At 34.5% G+C, this 12,184-nt stretch overlaps 2 protein-coding genes across 2 annotated transcripts in view; one reads left to right on the top strand and one right to left on the bottom strand.

Annotated features, from left to right (window-relative positions):
- The window catches only part of LOC133200834 (folliculin-interacting protein 1-like), a 29,212-nt gene extending 28,236 nt beyond the window's left edge, over positions 1-976 (top strand). Inside the window, exons 38-39 of the mRNA XM_061336650.1 lie at positions 125-249; positions 365-976. Coding sequence (XP_061192634.1) covers positions 125-249; positions 365-443 — 204 coding nt within the window. The 3' untranslated portion in view covers positions 444-976. The remainder of the gene's footprint in view (positions 1-124; positions 250-364) is intronic.
- A 969-nt stretch (positions 977-1,945) lies between these two features.
- Positions 1,946-11,571, bottom strand: LOC133200908 (coilin-like). Its single transcript, XM_061336722.1, has 7 exons — positions 11,288-11,571; positions 4,650-5,373; positions 3,998-4,162; positions 3,033-3,080; positions 2,818-2,890; positions 2,408-2,478; positions 1,946-2,248 (listed from the first exon to the last, which is right to left on the bottom strand). Exons 1-7 carry the CDS (start codon positions 11,569-11,571, stop codon positions 2,195-2,197), a joined length of 1,419 nt encoding a protein of 472 aa, XP_061192706.1. The 3' UTR covers positions 1,946-2,194.
- Between the last annotated feature and the right edge of the window lie 613 nt (positions 11,572-12,184).

Below are 12,184 nucleotides of genomic sequence, written 5' to 3'. Positions count from 1 at the left end.
AAAGACATACAATTGCAGTTTTGGAAAGGAAAAGTCATGTACATACTGTATCTGATGGCATAAGATTCTTTTGGGGCATCATTTGTCAAAATGGATAGATAATGATTTTTGTATTTATTTATAGTGCTTAATGCATCTAGAAGACAGGCTACAGGAAATCTATTTTAAGAGTATTATGCTGGCCGAGTACTTAAGAGAGAGTAAAACCCCGGGTCAGTGTGACATCAAGGAAATGACCAAATTACTCGGGTAAGAACAAGGATACTTTCTACATTACATGTATTTATGAAATGCTTTAGGTTGGAAGAAATGTCATTAAACATACATGTAATGTTATCAGAATTTACATGTCCATTATTTTTAGATTTGATAATGGAGATTTGCCATTACTGGTGGCCATTGCAGGGACACACTCTCCCCAACTGACTCTGGGAGACCAGTGATCAGGACCCACCCATGCCAAACACCCCTCACATATCAGGCAGCAGGAGTGATTTAGAATCGGTTTAACCCACGTTCCTAGGAAGCTGATCTCAGATGTGTCCAGATTTAATATATCATTAGTTTTATTTAATTTCAGGGTGTTCAGTTAATGATACTGGTGCCATAATAAATATACATAAAGGGAATGAACATGTAATTTAATTTAAAAGATGGGGAATAAGAAAAAAAAAGAAACTAGTAAATCAGGGATTTTTATGCCAATAATTTGTGATATATTTTGTTTGGATTGTTAATTTCCTTTGTGCTTTAATTTAGCAAATAGGTTTTAATAATTATGGACTGATTTAAGCACAGAAACTTCATTGATTGATTTAAACTTGTATACAAGTAGATGCAACCTGCATGCTTCTGCCTATTCAGTTATCTGTACTTACATTGTATGTGTAATTGCAAATAAACATTGAAGCTTAAAGCTGAGCCAGTATTTTTTGATGTCAAGATTTATGTATCAAATAAAAACTTGAAATTTGAATTTTTTGGTCCTATTACTAGTATTTATATATTTTGTCTGAAGGGCAAGCTGTTTAATTTGGGAGCTCAGTATCAAAAGTTAAGGTGAACTGTGACTGTGGGATTCAAAGAAATCACCCAGGTTTACTTAAGTGCCATGCAAGACGATATTGATTGGAGCATGTCAGACATACCAGAAAAAATTATTTAACCCAATTTGGTTAAGCAAAGGTAAACTTTAGTGAAACGACATGTTGATCGATTATGTGTGAAGTTTGATCATACTGTAGCAATTTTGGCTATATGGACCATTGGTATCTGTCTTGGTAGCTCAATGGTTAGAGCACCTGACTAGTTATGCAGGGATTCTGGATTCCATTCCCATTCCAGCCATAAAATTTTTCCTTTCCTGTTACATTAGGTGTAGTGACCAACATTATGAGAATGTTGGTGTGGGTGGACCAGGGTGGCTATGTCTGGAACACCTGATTTAATAATGCTGGGTTCTGAGTTTGATTCCTGGTCCAGCCATTTCTCATTAGGTATATTTGGTGCTGTGGATCACCCCGGATTTGCTGGTGAAAGTCCTGCCAGGGGCTAAAGAGTCTGGGTTGTTTGTCTTCAAGGGTGAAGAAATGTAAGGAGTAAGAAAGTAGTGGTTAGGGCAAAATGGATCAAGGATATACATGTATAAACCTTGATAGCTCAGTTGTTAGAGCACCTTACTAGTAATACAGGGGTCCTGGGTTTGAATCCTGATCCAGCTATATTTTTCTCCTTTCCTATTACAATACTATTAATTGATCTCATACAATTGGCTTATCTCAACAGCTAAAAAATTTCTGAAACTGGAAAGGATGAATAGACATCAATCTGTGTCCAGATTTTCCTTTTAAACCATAAGAAACTCAGATTGTCAAAGCCCCATAGGCATTTTATTTTCATTTACTTCATATCTTTTCTATATATTTATTCTTATACCCTATTATTTGAAAATAAATCATGTAGTCCAGGCTGTTAATATTTGTTCTTTATCCCAGGAAAATTAAAAACTACTCTTGGGGTTAAATAATGTTCCTTTTAATGTGAAACAATCATGAAGGCTATGTGTTAAGAGAGTTTATTTTCTTTTTTAAAAAATGGAATACATGTATATGTAATTTTATTAAATACATGAATTCATATTTAGGTGACTTTGTTCACAAGAGGTGAGCATGGTAGAACTTATATGATAATTGACTCATTCAGTGATTAGCCTCACTTCCATCAGAGAGGTCAAAGGGTGAGTCTCCACCTGAAAAAAAAAATCATTAGCATTCAGGTCAACTGACATACATGTCTGCATTTGCCCAGATTATTATTATTATTATTTATATTATTATTTTTTTTAATATGTTATTTTTTTTAATTTATCATCATAAAATAATTTAGCAGTATAGTAACAAAAAATTACCATTGTTTCTTCTGAGTCCATATCCGTTTCTTCATCATTTAAATCAACATCAAATTTTCCTAATGTTCTCTCTGGAAAAGATGTTAAGATGGATAAACAGGATTCAAATTTGAAAAATCTCATTCCCTTTTCATAAAACATAAGAATAGCAGAAAACAATGTTTTATACACCTTTGCACTGGAATTTAAAAACAAAATGAAATTGCAAATCGTAATTCGAATAATTAAAATAATCTTATCCCTGAAGACATTGAATCCACATCTTAGAATGTATGTTATAGCTACTTAAAGTCACAAAAGTACCGTTACATATAAAAACTTAAACAAGCAGATATCCAGGAATAAATGTCATATGAACATAGACTTCCAGGGCTAGTGATAAAAAGACAAATATGCATGGCGGATCAAACCTTTATTGAAGCCTGGACTGATCTTCATTTCTACAATCTGTGATGAGCTGTTAAAACTGACTACTTCTGCCTCCTGTAACAAAATTCACCCAAACTATTTATATCTTCAAATGGAACAAATCAAACCAAACAATTAAATGCTTGGAGCATGTACATGCAAATATGACAACATTACACATGTAGTTAGTTTTTTTTTCCCCAATATGGAATCTCACCTTGTAATCTCCAACTTCTGGTGTGTAATTTTCAGACATTTCAAGCATCTACAAGATAAATACCAAGTAAACAATGCAACATGTTCTATTTCTCTCCATATTTGAATACCGGTATACCCTACAATGATTTGTAACTTTCGCTCAATTTAGAACATGTTGTACAAAAATAAATTAAACCAAGGATTGAATAAGTCAAATGGCAGTTATAACAATTTTAAAGACCTGCAGTTCATCAATTTGACTAAAGTTATACCTCTAATTTACATTACTGTATATTAACAACCCAAAAGCAGAATCTTATATATATATATATATATATATATATATATATATATATATATATATATATATATATATATATATATAAACGTTTGTTTACTACATGTATTTTTTTTAAACATATATAAAGGCATAACTTAATTGTAATGCCTTTTTATGCCCCCGTATTTACATGTTTATTTCTTGTGAGAAGGCCTTTCCTTGGGCACCATCAATGTTGACCATTTGACCTTGACCTTGATGTTTGACTTACCTTTGAAAATTTTTAACCTTTTCCATATCTTTTCAATGGTTGCTGCTAGGGCTTTCATATTTCACAGGTATATTCCTCGGGACAAGACCTTACTTTGGGTACCAACATATTTGATTTGCATTCGAAAAAGTTTAACCCGGTAACCTTCGCTATAAGTTGCCATACAGGGTCATCAGTGTTTCACAAACACATCTTGTTTTTTTCTCTTTTTCTAGCCATCATTTTTTTTTCTGGATTTTATGATGAAAAAAATATTTGAAAGGGCACATAAGGGTTTATTAAGTAATCCTAAACAAACATATTTTTTTTTAGGCCTAATCAAACTGGCAGTTTGAGGAACTGTATATTTTATGGTGGGTCTGTGTTTTGCTAGATTGACACTTTATTTGAGTTACGGATGGTTTATTTAATTACAGAAATAATGAGCCCATACCTTAAATGCTATCTTATCTCCAGGATTAGGACTGCCTTGAAGCAATGGAAACTGCTGGTATTCCCTGCGTACTGGAATAGCAATGACAGGACTGGCGTTACTAGATGACCTCTGTGGACAGGTCAATGGTGCTGATTCCTCTTTCCCATTACTCAGACTGGTGTTCTATTAATTAGAAAACTTCCTATTGACATTAACATTTATTATTATCACTTGCATTCACTCTCTCTCTCTCTCTTTATATATATATATACCATAATGGTAACAAAAAAACTGACAGTCATTCAGGGCATGCAGTATGCTAATGTCAACAGTGTTGACATTTTATTCTTGGAAAATGATGTGGCCTCAGAAAGGTCTCTCTCATAATTGTGCAGTTTTAAGAATAGCTATAGAAGACTCATGTGACTCTCAAAAAAAAAAAATTAGTGTCTTTCTATTTAGTATTAAGTATGAAGTCTGTAGGATAAAAATGTAATTCCATCACATGATCACTACTATGTTTTGACTTTAATTTTAGACCCGACTCCAATAATTGTATTTCTCTAAACTATCCTCCAGCTACATATACTAGAATGTATTGACTATGAGCTCTGTTGGTTGAAAGGTACTAAATTTAGCCAATTAAACACAATTTATGCCTATTTTATACCTGTAAAACAAAGGATCTATTGGTGAGTTTTGTCGACAACTGCTGTTCCTTTGTCAGCTCTCTAAAACTATTGCTCTTGATCTGCCGACTTCTGGGTCGAGAAAACACTGCCACTCCATTGGCTAGAACTGACTGTGTCACAGTGGGCCTATCTATTGCTGATGGGCTCTCACTGTATGTGAGATCTACAGTTTGATCCCCATGTTTGTGATATACAGGAGTGCTGGTTCTGAGTGACTCCTCCTCCTGCTGGAGGGCGTCTTCCTGTGTCCTTGAGGAGTCTAACATTGTACATGATTGTTCTTCCTCGTTATCTGAAGTAAACTTAATATGCATGTTACTGTTCAGATCTACTTGTTGTCTGAGAGGTTTGACATTGATTGAATTGTTGCTGACAGTAGCTGCAGGTGCTGCCTCTTCTCTTCGCCTTTTACGTTTTCTTGTACGCTTTTTCTTGTCAGGTTTGACTGTATCCTCTGTGTGATTTGTACTTCTATCTGGTGTCATATCCTCATCCTCCAGAGTTTCATGTTTTTCTGTTGATATTTTCCGTTTCTTTTTTGTCTGGTGTTCCTCGTCACCTGATATGTACATGACATCTTCTACACCTTTTCTCTCTGTTTCTTTACTTTGTATTGAGCTTGATTCTTCTTTGCTCTTCTTCTTTTTTCTTAAATCCTTATCTTTATTGTAAATTTCTGCATACTCTTCTGGTGTTATCAACCTAAAAAATGTATGTTTACCTAAATGATAGAAAAGTATACCTGTTTTTCTCTCTATGAGCAAATAATATCTAGAAAAAGGACAACTCATCTGCCACCTTAAAATCGAACAACAAAACTTCTGAAATTCCCTCTTTTACAAGTCAAGTAGCAGACAACATATTTCATCCCCCCCCCCCCCATCTTAGAACAGACCTCTTACTGTCAAAAACAATTACAACTAGTGAAAAATTACTTTCTTATGTTCGGACTTTAAAAACTTATGATCCAGATATGCTTTAGAATTTCAAACTGTCTGTATCTTATGTCCTAGATTGTGATATGCATGTGTAGCAATGTGATGTTTTAATCTATGAATAAATAAATTACGATAATGAATAAAATATGAGATATAATCTGAAAGATTATATCAGTATTATATATAACGGGTATATATATATATATATATAGAGAGAGAGAGAGAGAGAGAGAGAGAGAGAGGGGGATATTCAATGTTTTGTAGATGAATATGGAATTTATTTCACGAGTGGGACAGGATTTTTTTATACCAGGTATTTTCACAAGTGTGAAGCACGAGTGAAAATACAAAAAAAATCCTGTCTCACGAGTGAAATAAATTCCATATTCATCTACAAATCATTGAATTTTCTGTTTATTACATTTTCTTTGATTTTCCCTTTGCCCCTGTCTTTTCTTAACACAGTGTCATAGGCTTGACGTCATAGTTGAGCGGTTGAGACATCATAGCTTGGCAGTTGTGAGATTGAAAACATTACATAGCATGGATTTTAGCAACATATTTGGGAAGAAAATGGCAGTTTTAGCTCTATCAAGATGGTTAGTTACTATCTCTATCTTTTGACAGGCCAGAAATTATTTTTTACTCACTTTGATATCCTTTCACATTGTGAGAGAATATCATTTTGGTATCCTTTCACACTGTGAGAGAATATCACTTTTATTCAATAAATAAATCACAGTATTTCACTATTGAAAATGTAATATATATATATATATATATATATATATATATATATATATATATATATATATATATATATATATATATATATATATATATATATATTGACTGTAGACCAGGACAATTTTATCTGCTTCCTAAGATACACAAAGAAGGTATGCCAGGTCGCCCTATAGTTAGCGCTATTGGACACCCCACGGAGAAAATTTCTGAATACATCGATTTACATCTCCGTCCACACGTAGAGAATTTGCCATCCTATCTCAAGGACACCACGGACTACATTAACAAGACGCCCTCTACTGGCCTTCCAGATCATACCTAGCTGCAATAATGTATCCCTCTCCCTTTTTTTTTTTTTTTTTTTTTTTTGGGAGAGGAAAAAATCAGATAAAAAAAAATCGGAGAGGGCTACATTATTGCAGCTAGATCATACCCTTCTCGTGACTATGGAGGTCACATCTTTGTACACCAATATTCCGCACGATGAGGGTATCGAAGCCTGTAGAGAAGTCTGGGATAGTAGATCCATACAAATTCCTTCTACCGAGTCCCTTGCCAAGCTCCTTGAACATGTTCTCAAGTATAACAACTTCATGTTTAATGGAGAACATTACCTGCAGGTTAATGGCACTGCTATGGGTACGAAAATGGCACCATCTTATGCCAATATTTTCATGGGCAGACTGGAACGCAACTTGCTACTTCAAGCACCATTTAGGCCCCTTAGCTGGTTGCGTTTCATTGACGATATAGAGATGAAGTGGGTGGAATGTCGCGAGAGCCTCGAGGCATTCATTTCGTTTGCCAACACCTTTCATCAGTCTATCAAATTTACAGTAGACGTATCTAATTCGAAAAACATATTCCTAGATACTACATCTACCCTGACTGATGGTGAAATCGAGTTCAGTCTCCACACGAAACCCACAGATTCCCATCTGTATCTTATGCCAACTAGCTGTCATCCCCCACACACATTTAAGGGTGTGCCTAAGGGTCTAGCCACCAGAATTCGGTGCATCTGTTCATCCCCTGCCTTATATCAAGAACAAAGCGGTCTCCTTAAGTCCCACTTATGCAAGAGAGGCTACAATGCCCGCACCGTACAAACTGCTATTGATGAGATGGCGGGACATGACAGGCAAAACCTATTACGCTACAAGGAAAAAGACAATAGCGGCAGGGTCCCTCTGGTAACCACATACCATCCCGTCCTTAAGAACCTCAGCGGTATCCTTCAAAAGAATCTACCAATTCTCCACTCAAATAAACGAATGGCAGAGGTCTTTAAGGAGCCCCCATTGGCTGCATACAGGCACCCGAGGAACCTGAAGGACATGGTAGTAAGAACCAGATTGGACAATCCATTACCTAACGGGGGCTTTAAAACTTGCTCTGACAGAAGATGTCTTCTCTGTAAGTACAGCTCTGACACAGACAGTTTTAACAGCCCCGTTACAGGCCGCAGCTACAAAATACTAGGGAATTTGTCCTGTCAAACAGACAACTGCATTTATCTCATCAGCTGCAAAGTTTGCTCCAAACAGTATGTTGGTGAAACAGGAGATCTCCGCAGGAGAGTCAATAATCACCGTTCTACCATTAGGACCAAAAAACTCAATGAACCCGTTGGGGAACATTTCAACCTTGAAGGTCACAAATGGGAGGACATGACAGTAGTGGTTATTGACCATAATCCAAGATGGACAGACGCGCAGAGAAAAGGCAAGGAAAAGTTCTGGATGCACAGGCTGAAGTCATTCCGCCCTAATGGTATTAACAAACTTAATGACTTCACCAGGATGAACGTGAACTAGACCCAATCCCGAATTGTAACAAACAAGTTCATTCTCTCTATATAGTGTAAACTTTACCGTTAATTCATATTAGTAATCCTGGAACAACCTACCCAAATATTTACAGCTCACATTTTTGTTTATTTCTTTTTTCCGATTTCCAAATTTAGAATATATCCAAATTCATATTTCAAAATTATCCTTCCATATTATCTTTCTTTAATTTCTTTTTATCATGTAGAGTTACGCTATGTTGAGAGAATAAGACAATGTACGATTTACTGTTGGCCGTAATTAATTAGCGATAATTAATTCGTTCAATTATGTAAATCACACTTCACCAGAGTACACCCGATAGACCGGACGCAATTCATAGCGCTCCGGATTTCTTTGTTCACAACTGTCTATAAACTCAAAATTAAACATGTAACATTGTAAATATTTAGTGTTTGGTAGTTTAGTAGTAGTGCTAGTTGTTTTTGCTTCTCTATTTCCTTTGTTTTTATGACTTCTTAACTTTTTTCTTTGTCCTGAGGAAGGGACAGGTTGTCCCGAAAATTTGTCAATTATTATTGTTCGTGTCGTTGGTCATTTTTAGTGCTTTATATATATATATATATATATATATATATATATATATATATATATATATATATATATATATATATATATATATATATGAAGAGAGGAAATTTTGAGTTCAATACATATCTCAACAAAATTTTGAACTGTCTACATGAAAAATTGGTAAACCATCTGAGGAGGCTTCCATATAAATATGACTTATTGTGGCTTTGATATTCTTGAGAGGAAGATTTTTTAAAGAGATTTTTCCTATAAATTTTTATGTAAAACTTTGATTGCTTTTTGTGGTTCCACTCTATTCCCAGCGGATCATATTTGAACAAATGTGAATCTACAAATCTACAAATTACCTGAGGATGTAAATATGACTAATCATGGCTTTGCTGTTCTTGAAAAGATTTTCAAAGATTTTTCCCATATATTACTACATTTTTTTCAAACTTTGACCATCCATTGGGGCCCTACCCCCCCCCCCCCCCCCCCCCCAGTTCATGATCTGAACAAACTTGAATCTACAAATTACCTGAGAATGCTTTTATATAAATAGGAATAAGCATGGCTTTGCTGTTCTTAAGAAGAAGAATTTTGAAGATTTTCCTATATATTTCTATGTAATACTTTGATTGCCCATTGTGCCCCCCCCCCCCCCCACCACCAATAATTTGTACAAACTTTGATCTACACTACGAGGGGTATTTGAAAAGTTCTGATAACTGCTTGCTAAAATATTAACCATTTCACGGAAGTTAATAAGTTTGATACCATTGAAAAGAGCTGTAAAATTTGCACTTATATTAACATAATTTTCTTACATTTATGACGTAATTCCTCCGAAAATGACGTCAGAATCTCGAATGTTTGGCATACTGAAAAGTCGCGTTTTTTGTCCACATGAGAGGATTGAAAAAGTGCTGTCAAAGGCTTATTTGAAATGATATTTCAAAGAAAATTTGCATGGAGGTAGAGTAAGACTGTAAAAATGGGACAGTAAATCAGCAATTCCATATTTTATTTTTTTTGCTTGATCAATAAGCATGGTAATGTTATCATAGGCATTCATAAAAGATTTTTATTTATATGACATAGCTGGATTTTCAGTCAATTATTTAGCTCTCCACTATATTAAATAAAAGATATTCTATATAAAACTGATGTGTAACAATGCTGTTTTCCACAAATGTATCTTAAGTATCAGGACCGTTACTGTTTACGAATAAGACGTACAAAATTTTTCCCCCGGACTTGTTTCTGTGCGTATTTTTTCATATTATTTCAACTTCGGCGATCCAAAACTCACTATTGCTTTTGACTTTCGACTCCAAAAAATACATCTGAGTTCCATTACCATGTACAATCTTATTTATTTTCCATGATTTAAAAAGTTCGAACATATCGAGTTACAGTGGGGTCAGAACTACACCGACGCCATTTTGGTTTTTACAAGGAAATATAGGACACCCTTAGCTTAACCTCTCTTGAGCTTTAGTAGTTCCTGCAAAATTGGTTAAAACACCTGACAAATTAATGCCAGCAAACTCTGTAACACCATCCACTATTCTCCTGTGATTGTCAACTTTGCGATTTTCTCACAGCAACATCTTTTTTACACAATATTTTGCGCGAGATTCGATAATAACATGCTATGTTTGACACACTCTTAAACCATCTCAGAACTATAGGAGCCCCTGAATGTAAGTTCATATGATAGACTGTAGGCAATGTAAACATTTTTCCAAATGGCAGTTGTGTCTGTTAGCGTGCATCCGAGTAATGAACAAAACTGGACTTTAAAATTTCACTTCACTGAAATTGTGTCTCTTGTTACATCATTTTTATGGTCAGTATGCTAGACATTCAAGATTCTGATGTCATTTTCGGAGTTATGTAATAAAAATTACAAAGTGATGTCACAATATGTGTATATTTTTGTGATCTGTCCAATGATATCAAATTCAGTAATTTCCGTTAAATGGTTAATATTTTATCAACCAGTTCTCAGAACTTTTCAAATGCCCCTCATATTTTTAATTATCTCCACTTGAAAGATGGTGTGGCCCTTCATTTGAAGAACCTTGAACCCCCATTATCCAAATAGGCAAGTTTGGTTGATATTGGCCCAGTGGTTCATGAGAAGAAATTGAAAATGTTAAAAGTTTACAGACAGATGGACAGAAGGATGAACAGATAGACACCATACTGTCCATACAAAATTTGATTAGAAAAGCTCACTTGAGCTTTCAGCTCAGGTGAGCTAAAAAGTTATGAAGAGTTTAAGAATTTAACTATACATTTTTTTTTGGTCAAAAGAATGTGTGAAAAATGAATTCACGAGATGCAATAAACAAAGGTCTGGAATAGGATGTGAAAGTTTACTGAAAAATATGATGCCATTGTCTTGCAATGTGCAAAATGAAATGGCAAATTTATTATCTGAAGTGTGTAAATTGTATTATTCACCATGTTCACAAAATTAATTGCACTCATCCAAACAGTTTCACTTTCTGACTACAGGGGCTTGATCGCATTGTGTATTTTAAAAAAAAAACAAACCTATCAGAAACCATGGAAACATGTGTTATTTCTTTAAAATACAGATGCACAATATCATCTTCACGAAATATAGAGGATTTTTCCCACTCTGGGACTGTGCAGCCATTGATGAGGATAGAGAGAGACCCGTCTCTCTGAGGCATGAACTTCCGCCTTACGTAGGAAAGAAAATCTTTCACTTTAGGACACTTTTTTGTTTTTACCAAAACCCAAGAACATGGCAGTGAAAGATTGTCAAAGAAAAGTTTTACGCGAACAGGCACTTCTTCCATGGACGCAGACATCTTGTTTTCTTTTTTTAATCTTCATCACAAAAGAGTTAGGCTTAAATACTTTAATGCTCTCAGATGCGTTTGTCTTAATGTTTGTATTCTGATTAATACATAGAAAAATAAAATTTATGAACAACTTATCTAAATCCAGGAATAAATCTTCAAATAATTATTGAACTTGAGGAAAATATAATCTGATCGGGATCGAACTTCAGGAAATTAGACTAAAAAAAGAAACATCACGTTTTTACACCACTTTGGGAAAACTTGGTGAAATAATGTAATTTCGCTCAAAAAAAGGCAAGTGAGTTTCATAATATTAACAGCAGATAACAAAGTGTATGTTTTTCATGATATTTTAAGTATAATTGCTTCAAATCTTAGAAGAGAACACAAAGAAATAGTTAAACGGTTAAATATGCGTGTATGTCATATGGATTGTGTAATAGTCAGGTCCAGTACAATCTTTTGATTTAGCTATGTAGCTTGAATTAGCTATATAGCTTTATTGAGCTGATCAGAATAGCTTTATAATTTAAAGGTTTTTTTATATGCTGTTTTTCACAAAAGTTTTTTTTTGTAAGAAATAGACAAAAAGTCAAAGAATCTGGGGGGATAAGACGAG

The sequence above is a fragment of the Saccostrea echinata genome, unplaced genomic scaffold, assembly GCF_033153115.1.
Source record: "Saccostrea echinata isolate AGI-Se365-2 ecotype Australia unplaced genomic scaffold, CSIRO_AGI_Sech_v1 ptg000041l, whole genome shotgun sequence".
NCBI classification, from domain to species: domain Eukaryota; kingdom Metazoa; phylum Mollusca; class Bivalvia; order Ostreida; family Ostreidae; genus Saccostrea; species Saccostrea echinata.
The sequence above is the reverse complement of the archived record's forward strand: the minus strand, read 5'-3'. Positions and strand labels throughout refer to the sequence as shown.